A 24,234-nucleotide genomic window follows, 5' to 3' on the forward strand; every position below is an offset into this window, starting at 1 on the left:
TATTATTAACGGGATATTACCAGAGGAATATATAGGTTTGGGTAGGGGAATTTTTAGTTTTAGTAAATACTACCCTGTCCCACCACCAAACTCTCACAGAAGTAAGTTTTATTATTAGTCTGATATGGCTTGTTATGCTGTAGTATAATCCTTGCTGTCTAACACAATTCTTTTCATTTGCCTATTCATCATTTGGTTTTGCTTTTCTGTCAACTGCCTACTCTTATCATTTGACCTTTTTTTTTTTCATTGCACTATTTATATTTTTCTTACTAACAGGTAAGATGTATTTTCATATTTTGAATATTAACCTTTTATCTGCCATCTGATTTGCAAATGGTTCCTAAATTGTCCTCTGAATTTATTTGTAGTATCTTTTTAAGTACATAAGTTTCACAATTTTTTTTAATAGTCAATCATATCACTTTTATAATTTCTAGGTTTTTTTATCTTATTTAAGGTGGTATTTTCAACCATTAGATTTTCAGGTCTAATTCAACTAAACATTCACACAGGCCACATTTGGCATCATCCTACACAGGACAGAAACTACGTCCTTTGCCAGGAGGGCAGGTGAGACATTGCTTTTTCTTGGAAGGCCTTGTGGCGGCCCACACAGGTGGTAATTCAGGTGCAAGAAGATGAGCCTCATGTTGGGCAGGTGCAGGAGCTGTCCTGGTTTAAAAGCCTCATGTCCCACAGGAGCCTATACCTCTTCTAACAACTCCACAGGCACAGCTTCCAGGGTCCCCACAAGGGACATGCCCAATTACAAGAGTCACTGCACTCAGGCCCAAAGCATGGCATCCCCATCAGGTCTTTAGGGTTTATTTACTCTTTCTCCCAGTGCACATTCATTTTACCAGTCAGGGTCATTTTTATCAAAAGCCTAGAAACAAAGTGACAATTTCTGTCAGGTTACCAGGGAAACAAATCAAGAGAACTAACTGAAGGTGAAATTCTAATGCAGAGTAGGAAAACTTTCTGTAAACTCATTGCTCAAAAATATCTGTGTATACGTGTGTGTGTGTGTGTGTGTGTATACACACACACACACACACACATACTGTTGTTTTTCTGGTTGTCACTCCACTGTTAAAAACTAGTAATGGCTTCCCATCACCCACTAAATAAAGTTCAAACACCTAGCTTTAATTAAATGTCTGTAATAGTGAGACCTCAAGAGAATTGTTCAATTTAACCACTACCTCAATTATTTCACCAAAATATTCTGTGCTCCACCAAACTTGACTGACTCGCCTATTTCTCAAACATACTATGTACCTCTCCTATAGTACTTAACATATTTTATGTCATAGGAGAGTCCATGTGCATTGCTTACCTTTGCCACTACCAGGGCTCCAAATTTCTATACGGAAGGAGCTCAAGAGATGGCATCAATTTTGTTAGTGGGGAAAGGAGTAGAAAATCACCGTAAAGCTGCATTTGTACAGGTAGTACATTCTTTTTTATTTAGTTTACACTGGTTTTTTTGGGTGGCTTTTTGGAGGATTCACTAATGCAGCTTATGAATAGGTGTCTGAAAGCTCTGTCTTAGCCTGAAATTGCTAGAAAACAGTCTAAGACGAAAGTTTACATTATAGAAGGGGTACAGTCCCAGGGACACAAGAGTGAGAGGAAAAAGGAAGTAAATCATGCACGGAGGGAACACAAATATAAGAGGGTTTGTAATAAAGCTAGCTACAGCTTCGCTCAGTCTCTCAGGATATGTCCATAGTCTGAAATTACTGACCCTTGTCAGAAACTGGCGTTTAGTGAACTAGAGACGAAGAACAAATAATCTACTGGCTTCTTCCTGTATCCAGCCTCTCATTGGTTAAAGTCCATTCCAAGAGTTCATAACTCCCACACACTTCAGGTTTGTGTTATCTGGCCCCTCCAGGCAAGTACTAAGGAAGCCAGAGAGTCCCTAGCCCAGGTGCAGCAAGCACTCAGGTGCGGTGACCTCTACTTGTCAGTTGGCACCCATCCAAAGGCATCCCCAATCTGTGGCAGTAGTAGCAACAGCAGCAGAAAACTGCTGGATGGCCTGAGCCTTTGCTAGGGTTTCTCCAGTGTGGAAACAATTCAAGCGGCTCAAGCCTTAAGGTGACGGGTAGTAGGAAAGGTGAAGCCAAACATATCTGTGATGGTGTGTAAACCAGGGTCATGACAACCCCCAAAGTCATACCTTGTCTCCACCCTGTCTAACAATACTAAGGAGCCTCAAAGGAAAGAATCACATCTTAATTTCATTCCATTTCTCTCTTTTTCTGATTTAGATATTTTACATTCTACTTCTATTCTTCTAGTGGTGACCCTAAAGATTTTAACATGCATATGTAGAAGAAAAATCTAAATTAAGGCAATCGCCACCATTTTTCCTAAAAGATATAGGAATCTTATAACACTTCCTCCTAAATAAGATGCTACTGACATTGTGTATTTGGGATTTATTTGGGCTTACATTTTTTAAGTGCATAAAATGTTATTATCATTGTCTTCCATAGTCAACGACTAGTTAGATTTTCCCCATGTATTTCCCACCTTCTTTGTTCTTCATTTCTTTTTGTATCTTCTATCTTCCATCTAGTATGGCTTTCCCTCTTCCTCTAGAATTGTTAGTGACAACCTTATACTCTTGCTCTCTCTCGGTCTAACAAAATGTCCATTTCACTTTTGCTCTTCAAGGATATTTTGGTGAACATATTTCTGAATTGACAGTCATCTTTTCTTAGCACATTGAAAACATCATTCCTCCGAAAGCTGGCTTCCGTTATTATGCTCAGAGGTCAATCCTCAGTCTAACTGTTGTCCTTTGAAGGTAAAAAGTTTGTCCTCTCTGGCTGTTATTAAGATGGTTTTTTATTTCCAACGTTCTGCAACTTCACTGTAATGGTCTATACTGGCTTAGCTGTGGTTACAAAATTTCAGAGGTATGTCCACTCCTCCCCCACCACCAAAGTTGAAGACAGGCTTTCCTTTCAGTCCCTTGGAAAGGACAATTTCTTCCTAGTTTTCCTTATTGGAGGGAATAGCATTTTGGAGTCTCACCTTTACGTAAGTTAGTCTCCTAGTAGATGCTCTATTTGAGCAGGCTCTGGCTTCTTTTTTATTCCCACATGTTCATGAAGCACTAGAAATCAACGTGCAAGTTTTCGAGGGAAGCAAATGCTCTCAAGTGAAAAGCCAGCTTCAATGCTCGATTTACCTCCTAGGTTCCCAATCTCTTAATTTTTGGCCACTGAGTATTTGCAGATCATTGAGGCATTTAAAAAGATTTTGTTTTTCTTTAATATTATATCCCATATTTTTAAGTTATTTTCAGCAGGAGAGTTGGCTAAAATACATAGTTTGTCATACCACAGGAAACAGAAGTCTTAGTTATCTCTATATCCATCAGAGCTCTACACCTACCATCCAATGCCTCGCACATTGTATGTGCTCACTAAATGTGGCTGACTTGATGTGAAACATGACATTATAATAAAGAATATTCAAATTGCTAAACCTGAAAATCAGGGAAGCTTTTCATTAAATTGTAGCTTTAGTCAAGATTCTCAATTCAGCATTTTAAAATAACTCTCAGATTAAATATAACTTTATACTATATTATTATTTGGTCTAGATTTTATTTGAAGTAGGTCTATTATACTATATTATTGTTTGGTCTAGATTTTATTTGAAGTAGGCTTAGATTGGTTAAACTTTTTAAAATATATAATGTAAGGCATCACAATCCAAGATTCATATATATACTAAGACTCACTACATTGAGACAGAATTTCATGCTTAAATTGTCAAAGATAAACCAAATCTTTTTTTTTTTCAGCTAAGTAGAAAAAGGGGTGAATTTAAAAACTTCTTGAAGAAGTCATTGTGGTTTTTCAGGAATAGCATTTTGGAGTCTTGGCTTTATGTTTTATTTTTTTTTTTACTACATGTTCCAAAATGGTCATTGCTAGTGTTATTTCCAAAAAGAAGGTGCACCTAATGCAGGTAGTTCTAGGAGATGAGGGAGCAGGAAGGAGGGCAAAAGCAATTTCAGTAAAGAAAGGAGTCTTTCTAATCTTCTCTACCACCAAAGGCCAACTAGATGTAAAAAGAGTATTACTGACAGCAAAGAGAATTTCAGGCCAGCCCGCAGCAAGAAAGTTGATGAAGCCACTCCATCAAGCTGGGTCATTCTTAGAATCAGAATTGTTTTCTCTTTTTCTATCAACACCAGGACATTATGAAGGCTATGCTGACAAAAGCAGAACAAAAAACAGTGGACAATCCCTCACTGTGCTAACAGGTGGGAGCAGCTGGACCAGAGAGAAGTAGACTAATTTTTTTAATCATCCTAAAATACGAGCTTTTTAATCATTCAAAGCTGTGAGCCTCCTGGCCCAGAATAAAGGCCAGTACTGGTCTAAGGAAATTCAGTGGATAAATGCACACTTAGTGCAGCCACCATTTTAAGCTTTGCTTATAAAAGCTTTTTTTAGATGGCTTCTGCATTCCAAATTCAAGCACTGTAGCTAACCTAATTTGGGCTTTGAGCATCAGCATGAAGACATCTGTACTTCTTAGTAAACCATTATCATTAGCCCTTCTTAGATGAAAAGCTACTTTACTTGGAACACTGCCTGTAATTCATTGCCCTTGATGTAAGAACAGGACGATTCTTCTGCACTTCAAACTCCTAGAATATATCTGTTTGCCTTTGGATTCCTAATCTGGAATTTCCTTAGCATAAACATGTAAAACATTTATAGCCTACTAATGAGGATAATCTAGGATTAAAATGTCTTCTTTTCAAAATGGTACCCAAATTTGGCATTTCTCTTCCATCTTTCACAATACTAAAAATTCTATATTCAAAATTGATGCAACAAACAAAATAAGAGTACTGTCAAAGAACACAGTGAAAGTAATAACAAATACTCCTTATAACACGATTCCATAAAATTTCACTTTCAGCTCAAATTATAAAAATAATAAAATAACCTTACAAAATAATCTCTTTCATTGTGATTTCTTACAAAACAATACAGCAAGCTTCAATAATAGAGTTTTAACAATTTGAAAACACACAGTATGGTTTTACCTAAATATACAGTTAACTGATATATTTGTACCAATGCCTGGTACAACTGTATTCACAGTTCTCAGAAAAATGTTTGTAATCTATTTCAACAGGAATGCTATCAAAGGAAGATATAAAGTAGCAGTCCTCAAACTAACATATGCATGCCCTGGGGATACATAACAACTTTTTAAGGGATAAGCAGGCTTAGATAGTTTCAAAAGAATTAATTTTCAGATCATCAACTTCTTAAAAAAGGAGAACACCTCTGGACAGGGCTTCTCCTAGGATAACGGCCCTTCACCAACTTTACAAATGAGGAGCAAGCTTCCCACCCGTCCAGTATCTTATTACAAGTTGTTCCAGAGCATAGAAACCTCCATAGCCCTCCAAACAAAGGCAGTTCAACACACTGGTGCTTTGGCTGAGAAAGTGAATGAGTCTCCTAATTAGGCAACACAGCCTTTTTAAATCGAGATGGTTTCTAATCCTTTGCCTTCTTCAAAATCAAAAACAGACCTAAAGAGTGTTCACATAGTAAATGATTAAAATAATGCTTGGTGAAAGAGATCTATGTGATTTAGGGTTATAATTCAGGAGTTTTAAAGAACTAGTGAGATTACTATAACACAATTCCCACCATCTTTTTATCTATGTGAACAGCATTTGCACTTATAAAAACAAAACCATCAAACAAAAACCAGACAGAATTGATGCTGAGCCCTGTCTTATCTAACCATAAGTAATTTTCATTCAGGGAAACCTAAAGTAATAGTTTAAACGTCCCATCGTCTCATTAAAAAAATATAATGAATGCATTAGTTTTAACAAATATATATAAAAAAATGTATATTACATACATTTCATCATTTTTGTACTACTAATAATAGTAATGATAAGTCATTTCAGAAGAACTTTTAAAATCTTTAGAATTGCACTGTCCAATACTACATCCACTTGCCACATGAGGCTAGGAGCACTTAAAACGTGGCTAGTCCAAACTGAATTGTGCTATAAGTGTAAAATGCACGCCAATTTCGAAGACTTTGTAAGAAAATGAGAATGCAAAATATCTCATTAATAATTTTTATTTTGATTACATGTTCAAATAATATTGTGGACTTAATTGGGTTACAATGTATTATTAAAATTAATTTCACTAGTTTCTATTTTTAATGAGATTGCTCAAAAATGTTCAATTATATATGTACTTCATGTTATATTTCTATTGGACAGAACTCTCTTAGAACCTTATGGTCCAATGATACAAAAATTGATTTTAAATGTATATTGTTTTAAATGTATATGTTTTTGTTGCACAGAAGTATGACAAGGAGGGGCTTCCCTGGTGGCGCAGTGGTTGAGAACCTGCCTGCCAATGCAGGGGACACGGGTTCAAGCCCTGGTCTGGGAAGATCCCACATGCCGCGGTGCAACTAGGCCCATGAGCCACAACTACTGAGCCTGTGCATCTGGAGCCTGTGCTCCGCAACAGGAGAGGCCGTGACAGTGAGAGGCCCGCGCACCGCGATGAAGAGTGACCCCCGCTCGCCGCAACTAGAGAAAGCCCTCGCACAGAAATGAAGACCCAACACAGCCAAAAATAAATAAATAAATAAATTCATTAAAAAAAAAAAAAAAAAAAAAGTATGACAAGGATATCAATACAAGACTCTCAAATGTAAAAGTAACAATAAAATTTTAAAAATCTTTGTCATTAGCTTATCAGCTAATGACATTATCTGATAGATTTGTGTTCACAAAATGTTGTTTTGTTCCCAATTACCTGCCAATTAAGTAGCTGGAAAAAAAATGTTATTTACACTATTTCCTCAGCTAATATTTCCATTCTTTTCCACACTATCCTGGATTTTAGGCTTTCAAAGTCTGCAAACTCAATCTTACATTTCTCCCCGCATACTTTAAAAGTATTTTGTAACATGTGGATATTTAAAAGTTGTCAGTTATGAAAAGAAAAGTACATTACCTGGATAAGCACACTGTAGCAGAGCTATCGATTTGCCTCCAGGGCCAGCACACAGATCCAGAACCTTTTCCCCATCCCTCAATTCCAGAGCCAGTACTGGGAGAAGAGAGGCAGCATTCAGGAGATAGTATTTTTTTAGGTTTCCAATTCGGTGTCTTTCTGAAGGCATTCTGTGTGGAGTTCTGCTAAGGTAACATTTCATTGATTTAGGATAGTAGGGTAAAGATCCTTGAAAGAGTGAGTGATAGCCCTTCAAATGTAAATCCTTTTCCAGTTCAAAAGGATAATTGAATCGGTTAAGAAGCACAGCATATTGCCAACATGATGGAGATGTTAGTATATCCCTAGAGAGAAAAAGAAAAACAGAGGGATATTAATATTATACACAGCAATACAATCTTATATTACTAAGTGAGGGAATGTGGTCCTAGTTTTACACTTTACTTACCTGTGATTTTCAGAGCCAGGAGTAGTATTACAGACTTTTTCTTTTGCCTCAGGCTCCCATATTGCTCAACCCAGTACTGTTATGTTCCTGTCTATATTTAAAACTTTGATATTTTGTTCATCGTGGGTTTTTTTCTTTTGTATCAGTTTTGGTCATTAAAATAGTATTTACCTTGGTTACCAAGTTTTAGGGGCTCTGCACTAAAGAGGAATGCCTCACTTGCCTCAGTCTAGTCTCTCCCTGCAGATTATCTTGCCAAAAAAACATGGCCTGTCTTTAACATACCTCAAAATCCATCACAATAGATTTTAGTCTATCACTCTTTTTGTGCAAGGAAGCGTTTTTCTTAGAGACAAAATTTAAAACCTGAGTCTATTAATACTGAAGGGAAAAGTACTATCATTAAAGGGTGTTTAAAGGAATGAGTGTTCAAGTTTTCCTCTGATGAAGATAAAAGTATGGAAAGCTAACTACAGTGAACACTACAGTAACAGAGTTAATGAGGCAATCAGTGCATCAGATGATACAAAACCAAGGATGGTTTAAAAATCACTCATGAAAAAAAAAAAAAATCACTCATGGATTGATGGTGCAGGCTTTCCCTGCCCCCACCTCTCCAAGAGATTTACCTTCCTAATTTTTTACTTGGTCCAACAGTTAGATCTGTTGACAATCACAAGCTCACATCAACTGACAAATGATACAGCAGGAAATATTTATTTACGAGCTGACCTTTCTAGCTGAGTTATTTGGGAGCCTCATTAACCACGGTCAATTAAGTAAATTCCAGCTGCTACTCACCCTGGTGTGGCCTATGTGAGGAATGGCTGGATTGAAATGTAACACCTGCGACTCTGGACGTGTGCCATGTGAATTTCAGTTGAGGCTAACATGTGAAATTGCTTTCTCTTTTCACTGCCTCTTACTATGATGGTGCATCACAGAAGCCCAGTGTTTCAGCTATACCGGAGGATGACAATCTCTTTAAAAACATGCTTCACAAACTTCAGCGTGCATCAAGTGCCTGTAAGAGACTGCTAGGCCCCACCCGGGGCTTTCTGTAGGTCTGAGGTAGAGCCTGAGAATTTGCATTTCTAGCAAGTTCTCGGGTGATACTGATGCGCTGATCCCCAGGACCACACTTTGGGAACCAATGCATTACACTGGACCCTAAAAGGAAATCTATGAACGCCACGGTTGTAAACCTTATGTCAGTCCATCCTAATCTTGCCCTCCAAACTGGATGAATATCTATCCAGAGTTTTGAGTCATGTAGTAACAGGGAAATAATGCTCAGAAACATAATTTTATTAATACAGACTAAAGTGGCTTAGCTTTAAATCATGTGTCCATCCCTTAGCTAACAAAGGGCTAGACACTTTCAATTGGCTTTATACACTTTCAATTGGTTAATATCTGGCAGGGCAAATCTCCATCCTTTTTTCTTTTTTTCTTCACAATTTCCAAAGCTATCTTAGAATGTTTATTGTTTCAGGTGAACATGAGAATCAATTGGTCAATTAAAAATATTTTATAAAATATTTGTATAGATAAATAGATAGATAATAACTTTGACTAGGATTATGTTAAATGCACTAAATTTGGGGAGAATTAACATTTTATTGTATTCACTCTTTCCAACTTTCACCACAATATGTTTCTCCATTTATTCACATTTTCTTTCAGATCCCTTAGTAAAGATTATTAATCTTGCATATTTTACTTAACCTTACTGTATAAAAGGATTGTTAGTTTAGGAACACTACTGATTCTTGTACATTATCCAATATGTTAAATCTTGAAGGATGAGGAGGAATGAGCCACAGGATGAAATGAAAATACAAATTCCAGGGCAAAGGCCATAGCGGCCATAGCACGTGTACAGGCACAAAGGTATGACGGACAGTGCATTTGGGGAATTAAAACTAGTCTAATGTGGCAGAAGATTATATGGGTCAAGTATAAGATGATAAAGTTTTAAAATATTACCTTATAAATTTAAAATTCTTATAAATGAGAAGTCATTGAAAGACTCTAGGGGGGAGAGCCTCATTAGATTTAAAAACATGTACTTATGGCAGAGTGAGGCAGGAATCTTCAGAAATTATCCTATCTCATTCTTCAACAACTAGATAAAATAAGCCCTTGCTCAGAACAAATAAATTTTCTGATCCCTCTTAACCTACACCCAGCCTACTGAACTACCTGAATTTCCTGGAGCAAGTTTTCGTTAGCCTTTAACAGTCTCGGCATAAACTGCTCCCTCTGCTTGGAATGACTTTTCCTCTCTCACCCCCTTCAGCCTGACTTACCTCTCCTACTCGCTATTCACGGGGCAGTTTAGGCTTTATCTCCCCAGGGAAGCCTCTCTACCTACCACCCAATCCACCCACTCCATCTCACCCTGATAATAACAATAATAATAAAAATTATTGGGCTTCTCTGGTGGCGCAGTGGTTGAGAGTCTGCCTGCTAATGCAGGGGACACGGGTTCGGGCCCTGGTCTGGGAGGATCCCACATGCCGCGGAGCAGCTGGGCCAGTGAGCCACAACTACTGAGCCTGCGCATCTGGAGCCTGTGCTCCGCAACAAGAGAGGCCGCGATAGTGAGAGGCCCGCGCACCGCGATGAAGAGTGACCCCCACTCGCCGCAACTAGAGAAAGCCCTCCCACAGAAACGAAGACCCAACACAGCCATAAATAAAAAAAAAAAAAAAAAAAAAAAAATTACTGATCACATGCTTACTACGTGCTTTTTGCATGCTTACCTCATTTCACCATCACAACAACCGTGAGGGGCAGCTATTATGCTCATTTTAGAGGTCAAGCTAACTGAGGCTTTCAGAGATTTGGCAACTTACCCAAGGTCACATCACTGTTTAAAGAGAAGTCCCTGATTCAAAATCCGCTGGCTTTAGAGCCTAATAGGAGTGTGAGGCCCTGGTACTGCAGCACAAGTGGTATATGACAGGAAAGAGAAGAGAATTTCTACTCCAACCCTCACCTAGTGCCAGTGGCCCCGTTCTCCCTGAAGCTTGACATACGCAGCCCTTGGGAACCAGCTGCAACAGCATCCATTCAACGAAGTGACTGCTAAGGCTGCTCGGACTGGTACTTCCCAGCCCTGAGAAAGCAAAGCTGTGTATTAATGTGGGTCTCAGCACCCACCTGCCAGTAACCTCGTCTTCCCCCAACACACAGACACACCCTCCAGCGCTTGCACTGGTGGGATGATGCCCTGATGCTGGTGGCTACTCACTTCAAAAGCTCTGATGGATGGGCAAGTAGCCCAGCAGACAGTGGAGGGAGCACATATTAGAAGACTCAAGAAGACACTGGCCAGGCGCCACACTCCAGGTCTCCTCTCAGGATTCATGAGGAGGAGTCTGAAGCTGTGTCACTTATTAAGCTCCAAGGCCAGAAGTGCAAGCACACCAGCAGTCAGCAGAATGGGGACCTAGAAGATCAGTGACCTGCAAATATTTTGCTAGTACTTCCACTGATAGCATTTTGAAAAAAACTATGTACCCTCTGGAACATTTTAAGTTGACATCAAAATCTTCACCATATGTTTAAGGATGTAATTTCCAGCATACTGTAAAAATTGACATTTTAAAATACAAATTATACTACTTTTTAAAATCTATCCAGTGGAACCTAAATACCAGAGTGATTTTGAAACCCAGCATTGTCCATTTAAAGATTCATGGACTGACTCTTCTTGAACAGGTGGAAATTTTGCACTGTTCCTTTCCCTTTTATTTACATTTTATTTCCCCATATAACTTTATCCTAATACATTTTTATGCTTTTAATCTTTATTACCTTATCGTATTTCTCTCTCTCTCTCTCTCTCTCACACACACACACACACACACACGTGTATATACTAAATTTGTTTTCACTGTAGCCTTAAAGCTCTAAGTGTTTTATGGTAACTTCTGGATTAGTCATCAATAAAATGACTAGTACAAAATTGATCAAAATAACTTATAGATTTGATAATCTATAAATAATTTGATAATTGTTTAAACATAAAAAGGAAAAATTCATAGGAAATGAATCTCTTAATGAAATGAGCTTTTTCTCCCTCATACATCCAGCAATGAATATTACCTAGTGCTATAACGATCAGGGTTCAACATCAATTCCTATTTTGAGTTTTTAGAAGGAGTGACAAAAACCTTCACTTAAATAAGTAGGTGAGAATTAAATATATTTTGTTAAAACAATGTCTCCGTTTTGTTAAAATTCTTTCTGAGTTATGATCTCAAATCACTAAATGACATATCTTCAAAAATATTTTAAATAATCTGTTGGCTGACAACTCAATTGGAGGTCCTTTACTTACGCTGAAAGCAAAACTTGGAGACCATCTGACCTGTCAAAGAATTTGGTAGTCCTTTGTCATTTACAATTACAGTCCAATAGTCTCTGGCAGGGGGAGTTTTGACACCCTGGAGGAATGCAGTGTGGAAGAGCCAGGATGGTGAAAGTGTGACCCTTCTTGTAAAGTGGGACAAAGACAATGTAGAAGGGCAGGTTGGGAAAGGGGAATAAGTACCCCTCTTAGGCAACAGGGGAGCAGAGTAATCTCCTGAAAAAGCATACATGAAAGCCGAGGATCTGGAAGTTGATTGCTATAACTTGCCTGTGCTCACATATCCCTTGAAAATTGCATAATATATTATTTGGACAATGTTTGTTATATGATAACATGATTTTCAACTTTTGTGTGATTTTCTTTTCTCTTACTATTCTATTCTCCATTCTACCTTCCTATCTAATGATGAGGATAAAATATTATCTTATCTACCCATCACTAAGCACAACTGCTTAGTTCTGTATAAATGCATAGATTACAGAACCCACTAAACATTCATGGTTAAAATACAGAAATCCCTTTTGTTTTATTGCTATTATTACCCACTAGAGGGCGCTCATTCAATCATTTTAAAAGTCTGGTTTAGAAATCAAGAATAAATCAACTCATGGAAGTGCATCAAGGTATGTTTTCATGCCATTTTATTTCTATTCTTCAGAGTCTAATAATGAGCTGACTGCCTCCTACTCTTTCTTGACATTGTTTCCTCCTTGTTTCTCACGGAAGGGCAATCTATGTCCATATTTGTCAGCCACAGTACCTCAGATTGGGAGTCCTGAGCGAAGGTTTGTGTTTGGTGGAGACAACAAAAGGCTGAAAATACTGCACACAAGGAGTCCCTTGTATCAGGAGACACGTGCATACACTCCCAAGACTGGGACTCCAGACCCTTCACAGCAAGCAGCACACTTGGTAGAGGAAAAGGCACAGACTTTCAAGTCACAGGCTTGGACTGGCCATAAACTGAGACACCTGGAAATTTTTCTAATCTCTGAGTCTAAAAGGAGCTAAAAGTTACTACTACACAGGGTGTGCACAGATCAAGGTTGAAAATGTGTGTAAAGCCAAATAAGGGTCAAAATAAAATCTAGATACTAGTTCATTTCTGTCTTCCTCAACCAGCCCACTCCACCCCCACCCACCCCTTCACAAATTCTGGTAATGCAATCTGGTTATATAATAATTTTTACTGCTATATGTGAACTATGTGACCTCTGGGTTAATGAGGAGAATATTAAATATATATATATATATTTATTTACAGACAGGCCAGACTTAACTATGGCTTTTTTTCTTGCCTTCCACGAAGTGCACACAAAATTTCCAAAGTTCATAAAGATTTCCAATTACTCCTCCCCTCATATATATTTGAGGGCAGACTATATATAATCCATCTTTGTATTCCCAATGCTTAGCACAACGCCTGGTATATAAACACTGCCTAAGTTGTGAATACATACGTAGACCACCTGCACAAGTCTTAAGATACTGGTTCTTCAAGGCCCTCCCTTGTCAGGGAAGAGACAAGTCAGTAAATTATGACAATACAACCTTGAAAGAATTAAAACAGCTGTATCATCAAAATGCAGTGGAAACACAAAGGGCAGAACTAATTTTGCCAAGCGCGTATGGGACAGCTTGATGAAGAATAACAGTAATAGTAATAAAAATAATTCTCACATGTACTGAGGGCTTACTATACGTCAAACAATATTCTAAACACTTTGTTTTTATATGTAAATTCATTTTCTCTTTCCAAATAATTATATGAAATAGATACTATTTTTCCCACTTTACAGACAAGGGTAGTGAGGCGCAGACATGTTAAAGAACTCTCCTAGGTCACTAGCTACAAGATGCACAGGCGGGATCTGAACCCCCACTTTAACCACCGTACAGAGGGGAAAAGGAGGGCATCATTCCTGGCAGAGGGAACAGCATACTCAGTCCCGAAAAGATGACGGAGCCTGTCTAGTCATGATAAGACATTTAGTCCAAACGTAATACTGCAGACAGTGGGGGAGCAAAGGAAGCTAGTATCCCAGGAGTGACATGCTGGAATACGGCAGCATTGAGAAGCAGCATGACAGCGTGGGTAAGACAAACTCCCAGGGCTTTTCCAAATGTGAGCTGCGTATCACTGGGCAAGTTACTTAACCTCTGCATGCCTCAGCTTTCCTATCTATAAAATGGAAATAATAATAACTACCTCGAAGGGTTGTACAGGATTATGTTATCATCTGTAAAGTGATTAGAACGTTGTCTGGCATATAGTGCCATAAAAGTGGATGCTAAACTAAGCAAACAAACAAATATTAAAGGGGAGAGACTATGGAAAAGGGCTGTTGCAATATGTCAGGTAAGGAAACAATGAAGGCCTAACTAAATAGTAACAGTGATGATAAAAAGGAGATCCAAATTAAGAAACTTCTCAAGTAAAAGCAAAAGCACTTGGTGGGCATTTAGATTCTGATGGGGGCAGGGCAGTGGTGTGTGGTGGTAGTACAGAGTTAGGGAGACCCCAAGACCACCCTTACTATTACACTATTAAGTTCGGGTTCCCCAAGACCACTCTCAGGTTGATTATTAGCTAAAAGCTATTTTATTAGCTACATTATAAGCTATAACTCACTGTTACACTCATGGTTATGGTTACAGCTTATTACAGTTAAAATCAGGCAAGGTAAGAGATGCAGGATGCAGAGTGTAGGACAGTTCAAAGCATGAAGCTTCCAGCTGTCCTCCTCAGTGGAATCATGGACAAGGATAACCTTTCCCCGTAACGATGTGTGACAATATGCACAGGAGTACTGCCAACCAGGGAGTCTTGGTGTCTAGATTTTACTGGGGCTCAGTCACACAAACATGACTGACTACCCACTCAGCTGACCTTCAGTCTCCAGCCCCTCCGGAGGTTGGAGGCAGGAGCCCTAGCTGATACGGTGGCCCAGAGCCCCCACCTCACATCACGTTATTACACTTCCCCACGGTGCCCAAGCCCCCAGGTAAACAAAGACTTTTAGGCAGAGCATTCCAAGGGCTTAGAGATCACCTCCAAGGAGCTGAGGGCAAATGTCAGACCTATCTCTGAATAAGGTTCATTCTTCACTAAAAGGCAGTAGAAGTGTGGAGGAGGAAAAAGGAAACTGAATTGATAGTGATGCCTTCAAATGAGACAGAATATGCAAGCAGCAAATGGCAACATAGGTTTGGTAAGGGAAAATAATAATATGCTTTTGAGTTTGCCTGGTACGAAACTAAGTTATCAGAAAACACTTAAGCTTGGCAAGGGCTGCATCACTTGAGATGACAGCACACTGAGGGAAGTTTAGAGTCATGCCATGAATGGGCTCACCTTAAGGAGAACATGTAGGTAACAAGTAGGGCAAAAATTGAATCCGGGTGAACTCTCAACTTCAAAGGGCTGCTAAGAATGTGAGGGCAAGAAGGGTTTTTAAAAAACAATAAAATTAAAATAAACACTAAACCTACCCCACTACTACAGAAAACTAAAAATACTGAGTAAATTATTAACTTTCTAGATAGCACAAAAATGCACTCACCTTTCCCTGGAAGTACATAGACTCTGCAAGCACAATATTACGTCTTGCAAATAAATAGTTAAAAAACAAAAGTATTTCTGTTCTTATTTCTCCATGCCATCCTCCATGCTCAGACTACTTTCTAAGCTGAGAAAGCCTTTATTTTGCCTATGGCAAATTTAGCACATGTTTATGCAAAACTTAAATTACCATGAAAACCCAACAAAAAGGTAGATGAAGCAGAAGGCATGGCTAATTAAATGTACCGCTCATTTTGGTTAGGGTCAAATAATAATTTATAAATCTGTCTGAGCACAGTAAATAGAAAAATAACTCATTACAGGGTCTGAGCAGCCAGATAAAGTCTGAAGACAATACACCTCTTGAAATTTTTCTTTTTTTTTAAATCATCCATTTACGCCTAATTACATCCCAGGTATGAGAGGCATATAGAATAGGGGTTAGCCATGGGAGTTCACGAACCAGAGAGCCTGGGCACAAATCCCAGTTCTGCCACTTACTAGCTGAGAGAACTTGGGCAAATTACTTAAAGTCTGTGCAGTTCCCTCAGGTGAAAAGTGGGAAACAAACTTCAGAGGTTTGTTCTAAGCGTCAAAAAAAGTCAGTATTACCTGGCACATAATAAGCATGCCATAGGTGTTTGGTTATTCGGCTATTGTATTTGAGTAACTGTGCATACTGAAAACCTCATGAATTAATTACACGCTTCACTATTCATTCCTCTTTCTTCTCTGTGATAGAAGACACCCATTTAAAAATCTAGTTTTGAAATAAAACTACAACTATAAACTACATTTTCACGTTACAGTATTTACAAGTTTCTAAAACAGTTTAATTTGTCTAAAATTATTTCAGAACCACTTCATACTTTATTACATCACCAAGACCTGGCTTCTCCTCAGGTCTCTGCTGGCACCATCAGGCTTTGGTAGATAAGACTAGGTACTCCCGCCTATTTCTATTGGGATATTTATGGAATTAGCAGTTTATATAGTTTTAATCATGCGCCTCCTCCTCCATGAACAGACTGTCTGAAAACTGGTCCTGGGGACTGTCTTGCTCTTTGTATTTCACAGTGTATGGTATACTGTATCAGGCACTCAATGTAAAGAACCCATAGAGCAACATACTGACCAAACACAAAACTCACTAAACATACAAATCGAACTTCTCTCACATCTAGGCATTAAATATTTCTCATTTCTGTTTTCTATAATACATTTAAATAATTTGTGTGTGGGGGGGGGCACAGGCATGTGTGTTCAAAACACAGCCAGCTATAGATATGGGGAAGAAACATGATTACCAAATAGAGTGACTTCAGCTAAGATAAAGCAGTGTTGGCTTTAAAGACTTGTTGCATTATCTCCTGAATTTCAGAAACTAGTCAAATACCCTCAAAATTTTTCTTTCAGATTTTTCTGTTACAGTATAATTAATTTTGTCAAACTGGTGGGCAGTCCTGTTTCAAAGATCAAAGCAATTTCTTAAGGCAAGGGCATAACAATTTTTGCTTATAACAAAATTATCACTACAAAGTTTTCTTTCTACCCTTTCCATTTTCCTATGGGCCAATCTATTTCCTCCTCCTTCTCCCTTCTGAAGCCTCAGCAGGAAATGGAAACCAGGTTTAGATTCCTTTATCTTTTATCTTCACAGCACCCCTCCCCCAGATGGGTTTATTTCTTGTTCTATCATAAAGCATCAAGAGATGAATTATACTAACCTTACTGTATGCCAGGCATCTCCAAGTTCTCTGGAATATTCCTTTTCAAAATGATCCAATACAACTTTGCAAATCTGTTTTGCAACCTTCCTCTCTGATTTTGCTTTCAGCTATGATGATAAGAAAAGGCTGCTGACACACTCTGATGTTACCAATTTACTTAACTTCAACATTATCAGTACAGTCTTTTTTCTTAAGATAACACTTTTTTTCCCCTGATAATTACTAGTTCTTACAACAGGAGCTGTACCTCACACATAACAAAATTGTATTATTTACTTATGAAAAAAAGGTTTCTCCAAATGATTATTGCTCAAATGTAAAGCAAAGGGTAAAGCAGAATTGCGGTGTTAACACAGGAATGTGTGTCAAAGGAACAAAATTAATTTAAATAAGCCACTCTAGATGTTAACATTAGGGGAACTGGGTGAAATGGGCAGAGGAAGTCTTTATTATCTTCGCAACTTCTTAGGAAATGTAAAATTATTCCAAAATAAAATGTATTTAGAAGAAAAGTCACTCTAGTTTCCTGTGGAAACGTCCTTTCAGTTCTATTTCATTTACTAATCCAAGAAAAGTTTACCTATGTAACAGATATCCTTTAAGCTCCCAGGACAGTACAGTGACAAAGAGAGTCTCAGCCCTCCAAGAGCTTGCATTGTGCTCAAAGCTGAAAGGAGTGGATATTAAAGTCTGCAGGCGGGACTGCAGACAGGTTATTTGAGGCGGATGTGAGTCTTGGGAGAAAACGACAGAGAACGCTCACGAACAAGCGTCAAAACACGCGGCATTATTCTAGAGCTTTGGACTGAAGCCAGAGAAACCCAGAGATCTCCAAATTCCCACAACCCAGCCCCCTCCCTCGCCACGTCGTCGGTCGATAAAGTTTCTGGTTCAGTCACAGGCACCCGGCTGGATCCCAGCCCTCACCCGGGTCAACATCATTCCGTCAGGAGAGGTCAAACAAGAAGTCAAGACCACCGGGCAGCTCAAGCTTGCGGGGAACCAAAAGCTCACCCCGTCTTCCGAGTTTCGCCGGAATTCTCTCCCATCCCTCACTTTTCCGGTTCAACTTCTCGCGAGATTCTGCTTTGCCTCAGTTATCGAAATCTCGCCTAAAACCCTAGGTGCCGCGAGAGGCAAGCGCAAAGTTAACTTCTGCTGGTGGCTGAAGGAGGCGGTGCCTACCTACTCCGGGGGCGTGGCTGGGGCCCGTGGGCGGAGCCTTGGGCAGCCTGTCTTAAAAAAGTCGCGCCTCACGCTGAACAGTCTCTCACTGGTGTGTGCTTGAGGCTCAGTGAAAGGATGGAAGTGTTTGTCACTATTAGGTACGTTGTATGATCGTTGTTTTAAGATGTTCTCAGAGGCGAAGCTGGTTACTGTTAATCTACCAAATCCGAAGACCCCCGTTATCCCAGATATTCAGGACTCAAGATAAAAGAACGGATATGATGAAAAAGAAATTGTCACGCATTTCCTAGAGATGGCCCATTGGGATAATATCTCTCTTTTAATGGGGAGGGTTAAAGGATTAAATTGATTGAAATACACAGGTAAAGCGTCTAGCATAGAGACTAGGGAATAGTAAATGCCCAAATGTTAGCTGCTACTGTGTATTATTTTCACTATCTTGATCTTTGTGATTATCATCAAATTCTGATACCAAATGCCTGACGACCAAAATGACCTTACACCCTATACCCTAAAAAATGACCCTCCTTACCCACCTTTACTAGGGGAAGTGTTAGTGGTTCTCAGGAAAGTAGTCCCTAATATTTAATGACCATCATCATTTTGAGACCCTTGATGCTCCATGTATCAGTATAATGTATAATATAGGTGCAAATCTTAGGACCATGTAAAAAGATAAATTTCATTACCCCAAATGTGATTTGAAGCTTAATATATTTATTTATTTAAACAGGTTACCCAATAATCTAAAAATGAATTTAGATTTGGTGCAAGAGAAAATATAGTACTAAGGAGTGAGATGATTCAATGCACTACTTTGTTGAAAGTTTAAGGAAAAGTCATTAGTCCACCTTTTAGCCTCAGAGATTTTATATACTTTTTTTTCTGTACTCATTAGATTGCTGCATTTAGTGAATCAATGTGGTACTATATTTGCAATGTAGACATATAAAAAACTTTAAAGGAGGTAGTAGAAATCATGTTTACTATTTTTCTATTAGGGAAAGGGGATATGTTATGCTTGGAAAGCAGTCATATTTGTTCTATTATATTGTTTTGTGACTTCTTTAGCACATTTCTGTTTTCTGAATTTTAAATAAACTAATGCTCATTGAAGAAAAAAAAATTTTAAGCCTATGAGAATGAAAATCATGCATAATGCCACTAGAGATAATCACTATTAACATTTTGGTGTGTTTCTCTAATTTTATGCATTTTCAAGTTTGATAAGACTATGTATAATGTATCCTCTTTGTTTTTATAAGCAATTTCTTTTATTAAAAATTCTTCATATACAGTACATAATTTCTAGAAGTTGCATAGTATTTGAAGGTATGGAGGTTAACATACTTACTAGCTATCCTATTATTGATAGACATTTTTGCTCATGAATCTTTGCATGTCTGATAATCTTATAATTTTTAATTATGGCCTTAGTCTGGGTAGGTTTTCAAATCTTATTAGTTATTTTATTTCTGTTGTAAATTACCTGCTCATATCCACTTATCTAGAGCTGTCTTAGTGCTATTTATATTTATATTTGAGATGTTAACCATATCACATTTTCAACTACTTTGCCAATTTTTCTTACAATCATTTGATTTTAAATGTGAAAATAGGGCTTCCCTGGTGGCGCACTGGTTAAGAATCCACCTGCCAATGCAGGGGACAGGGGTTCGAGCCCTGGTCCGGGAAGATCCCACATGCTGCAGAGCAACTAAGCCCATGCACCACAACTACTGAGCCTGCACTCTAGACCCCACGAGCCACAACTGCTGAAGCCTGAGTGCCACAATTACTGAAGCATGCGCGCCTAGAGCCTGTGCTCCGCAACGAGAAGCCACCGTAATGAGAAGCCTGCGCACCTCAACGAAGAGTAGCCACCGCTCGCTGCAACTAGAGAAAGCCCCCGCACAGCAACAAAGACCCAATGCAGCCAAAAATAAATAAATAAAGTAAATAAATTTTTTTTAAATGTGAAAATATTTTAAATTTTTATGCGATCAGTTGTTTGAGTTTGTAAGTGATTCCATTGCTTGCAAGTTTCTTCCCACAGAGGGGAGCTACTTCTGTTTCTTTCTCCCTTTTTTCTTTAGTTTGATCTTTCTCATTTCACCTGCTAATCTATCTAAAATCAATATCAGTGTATCATGAGAATATTAATGGATTTACCCTAACCAACACCAAATAACTACTGAAGAATAAACAAAGTTCCACACTGAGTTTTAAGGAACTGCTTTACAAGCAGCTCATATAGCTCAATATCAAAAAAACAAACAACCCAATCAAAAAATGGGCAGAAGACCTAAATAGACATTTCTCCAAAGAAGACATACGGAGGGCCAAAAGGCACATGAAAAGCTGCTCAACATCACTAATTATTAGAGAAATGCAAATCAAAGCTACAATGAGGTATCACCTCACACCAGTCAGAATGGCCATCATCAAAAAATCTACAAACAAATGCTGGAGAGGGTGTGGAGAAAAGGAAACCCTCCTACACTGTTGGTGGGAACGTAAATTGATACAGCCACTATGGAGGACAGTACGGAGGTTCCTTAAAAAACTAAAAGTAGAATTACCATATGACCCAGTAACCTCACTACTGGGCATATACCCAGGGAAAACCGTAATTCAAAAAAACACATGCACCCCAATATTCATAGCAGCACTATTTACAATAGCCAGGACATGGAAGCAACCTAAATATCCATCAACAGAGGAATAGCTATAGAAGATGTGGTACATATATACAATGGAATATTACTCAGCCATAAAAAGGAACGAAATTGGGTCATTTGTAGAGACATGGATGGACATAGAGAGTGTCATTCAGAGTGAAGTAAGTCAGAAAGAGAAAAGCAAATATCGTATAATAACGCATGTATGTGGAATCTAGAAAAATGGTATAGATCAGGGGTACCCAACCCCCGGGCCACGGACGGGTACCGGTCCTCAGCCTGTTAGGAATCAGGCCGCACAGCAGGAGGTGAGCAGTGGGCAAGCCATGGAAAAATTGTCTTCCATGAAACCGGTCCCTGGTGCCAAAACGTTTGGGGACCATTGGTATAGACGATCTTATTTGCAAAGCAAAAATAGAGACATAGACGTAGAGAACAAATGTATGGATACCAAGGGGGAAAGGAGTGGGGAGGGAGGAATTGGGAGATTGGGATTGACACATATAATTTATTGACACTATGTATAAAATAGACAACTGATTGGAACATACTTTATAGCACAGGGAACTCTACCTAATGCACTGTGGTAACCCAAATGGGAGAGAAGTCCAAAAGGGAGGAGATATCTGTATGTGTACGGCTGACTCATTTTGCTGTGCAGTGGAAGCTAACACAACAGTGTAAAGCAACCATACTCCAAAAAAAATTAATAAAAATAAATAAATACTATGTAATATTAAAAAAAAAAGAATAGAAATGGCTAGAGGCAGACTTGTTTTTGCAGACATGAGACAAGAAATTAAGCTGACACAAATACCAGAAATTGTACTAGGGTTTTAAAATTATTATTGTTATTATTATTATTATTTTTAAAGACTGAGGCAGCTTAAGAATATAAGGACTTACTGCTATGCAGGAAAATAATTTTTACATACCTAAGCAATTTTATTGTGAAGTCATTTGATATAAGAAGTGTTTCAGAATAAACTTTATGAATTTTCATATTTATATAAAACATCTCTCAAAGCCCTTCATGTTCAGGTTTATGCATCAAGAAGGTAAAGACAGGATTTGTAGTAAAACAATCTGACATCAAGAGAGTGTAAGCTCCTTAAATTGAATAGCAGAAAAAGACACTAGAGAAACCTACCATCAAAGCAAGAGAACAAAGCATAGTTATAGGCAATCTTGAACTTCACTTTAGGTGAGTAGCTAGTTAGCTGAGGCTCTCATTTTTTTAATCATAGTCCTCCAAAGTGGTGTGTACAAACTCCAGCAGACAATCCACTGGGACTGGGAAGTGAATATAATAACTTGTATTTTTATTTAATTTTTTCTAATCTTTAAAAAAAATTTAGGGGAGTATATGCAAAATACAGGAGAACATGTATATAATTGTTAAGGGCTGAGACTTTTCCCCTCAAAATTCATGTTGAAGCCCTAACTCCCCCCTCCCCCACCCACTCTCCCATCCCAGTACCTCAGAATGTGACTGCATGTGGAAATGGGGCCTTTTCAGAGGTGACTAAGTTAAAAGGAGCCCTTTAGGGTGGGTCCTAATCCAATCTGACTGGTGTCCTTATAAAGAGGAAATTTGGGCACACTGAGACACTAGCAGCAGCCATCTGTAAGCCAAGGAGAGAGGTTTCAGACAAGGTTGCCAACACCTTAATCTTGGACTCAGGCTTCAGAACTATGAGAAAATAAATTTCTGTTGTTTAAGCCACCCAGTCTGTGGTACTTTTTTGTTATGACAACCCTAGCAAACTAATACAGTAACTTTATATTTAATGTATACTAAAAATGCTTACTGAAGAGGATGTATAAAATTTGGAGACCACTGGTTCGTTTACCCAGAACATAAATTGTTTCCTCATCAGCACACAAAAGGAATTTACAACTCATGCTCTAAACTGGCAAATGATTTTCTTCATATTTTCCCTTTAATATAAACTGATCCCCTTCATTAAAGGAAATTCATTTCTGATTTATTATTTTTTCTCAAAAAAATAGACTTCTATTATTGCTTCCACAAAGACAATGGATTATTGCTATTTTGATAATTTACACCATTCTTTAATGTAAGGTTTGAAATATATGAATTTATTTTTTGGATCCACTAGAATGTATTTCTTGATAAATTAGAAGGTCAGTATTAGCAGAATCTCAATTGCAAAGTATACTTCAGTTAGAGAAAAACTTAAATAGTAAAGCCAAGGATAACAAAATGTATAACCTACAGCTTTATTTGTATAGGCAGTTTCACTTTTGATAAGTTTTGCCATCTGGAAGCATAGTATTTCTTTAGTGTGGAATGAGAGAAACTAACATAAAAAGTGTAGCATATAGAACCAAGTTTCAAATAAAATAAAATATTGTCATAGTAAAAGAACACTTAGTAAGAGATCAGCCTCAAATATAATGGCATATTCAATTGTTGAATGTCTCTCGACTATTCACAGAAAGTTTTACAAATTAGGTGAATTCTATTCCATCATTTGACACTTAAAAGAGCATTTCATTTTAAACTTGCAGAAAACATGGCACTTAATTTTTACAAAATTATGAATTTGCTTCCTCCATTATAAAAGTAGACAAATTACAAAAAACTAGTTTGAAAAATTGAGGAAAACACACGACCAATAACTAAAAAATTCACTATTAGCATTTTGCAACATTTCTTTCTAGTGTTGCTTCTAAAAATAGTTTTCTACTTAAATCAACTACATACAAAATTGTATATATGTTATATGTGCATTTTACACATAAAAGTATAGAGAATTATCTTTCAAAAAAGTGAAACTATCTTTTGGTTAGTAGCTTTACCTTAACAAGAGACAGACATCAAGTCATCTAGAAACATAAGGTGATATGATGTATGTTTAACTGCCTTTAAAATGACAATGTTCTTTCCCACATATATAAAAATGCATGCAGAGAAAAAAGTTTTTCATGTAAAGTAACAAAAAATTTATCATTTTAATCTATCGATTTAAAATGTCAACAATCATATTTTTTAAAATTCTCTATTTTGTTACCAAAAAGAAACCATTTAAGTTTCTCAAATGAAAAGCAAAACAGCATACTGATGAAATTATTTTTATTGTGTGAAAATGTCATAATTCATAATGATTAAGAATAAAAATGCAGCATATAACAAAATAGGCATTTACTTGTTCAAAG

At 37.8% G+C, this 24,234-nt stretch overlaps 1 protein-coding gene and 1 long non-coding RNA gene across 5 annotated transcripts in view; one reads left to right on the plus strand and one right to left on the minus strand.

Annotated features, from left to right (window-relative positions):
• Window positions 1-18,231, minus strand: part of NSUN3 (NOP2/Sun RNA methyltransferase 3) — a 53,045-nt gene extending 34,814 nt beyond the window's left edge. For 2 of the 4 annotated variants that reach the window (XM_068545598.1, XM_068545600.1), the window contains exons 1-3: window positions 18,110-18,231; window positions 17,180-17,289; window positions 7,059-7,402 (exon numbers count right to left, since the gene is read on the minus strand). In XM_068545598.1, the coding sequence (XP_068401699.1) occupies window positions 7,059-7,402; window positions 17,180-17,289; window positions 18,110-18,124 (469 nt within the window). In that variant the 5' untranslated portion in view covers window positions 18,125-18,231. Of the gene's footprint in view, window positions 1-7,058; window positions 7,403-10,510; window positions 10,631-17,179; window positions 17,290-18,109 lie in introns of those variants that run through there. The other 2 variants (XM_068545599.1, XM_068545601.1) reach the window with 2 other exon arrangements.
• Window positions 18,232-18,460: 229 nt separating this feature from the next.
• On the plus strand, window positions 18,461-20,353 carry LOC137765805 (uncharacterized). Its single transcript, XR_011074255.1, has 2 exons — window positions 18,461-18,507; window positions 19,990-20,353. It is a non-coding gene; the product is annotated as an uncharacterized lncRNA (long non-coding RNA).
• Window positions 20,354-24,234: the final 3,881 nt, after the last annotated feature.

Source organism: Eschrichtius robustus, chromosome 6 (assembly GCF_028021215.1).
Source record: "Eschrichtius robustus isolate mEscRob2 chromosome 6, mEscRob2.pri, whole genome shotgun sequence".
Taxonomy (NCBI): domain Eukaryota; kingdom Metazoa; phylum Chordata; class Mammalia; order Artiodactyla; family Eschrichtiidae; genus Eschrichtius; species Eschrichtius robustus.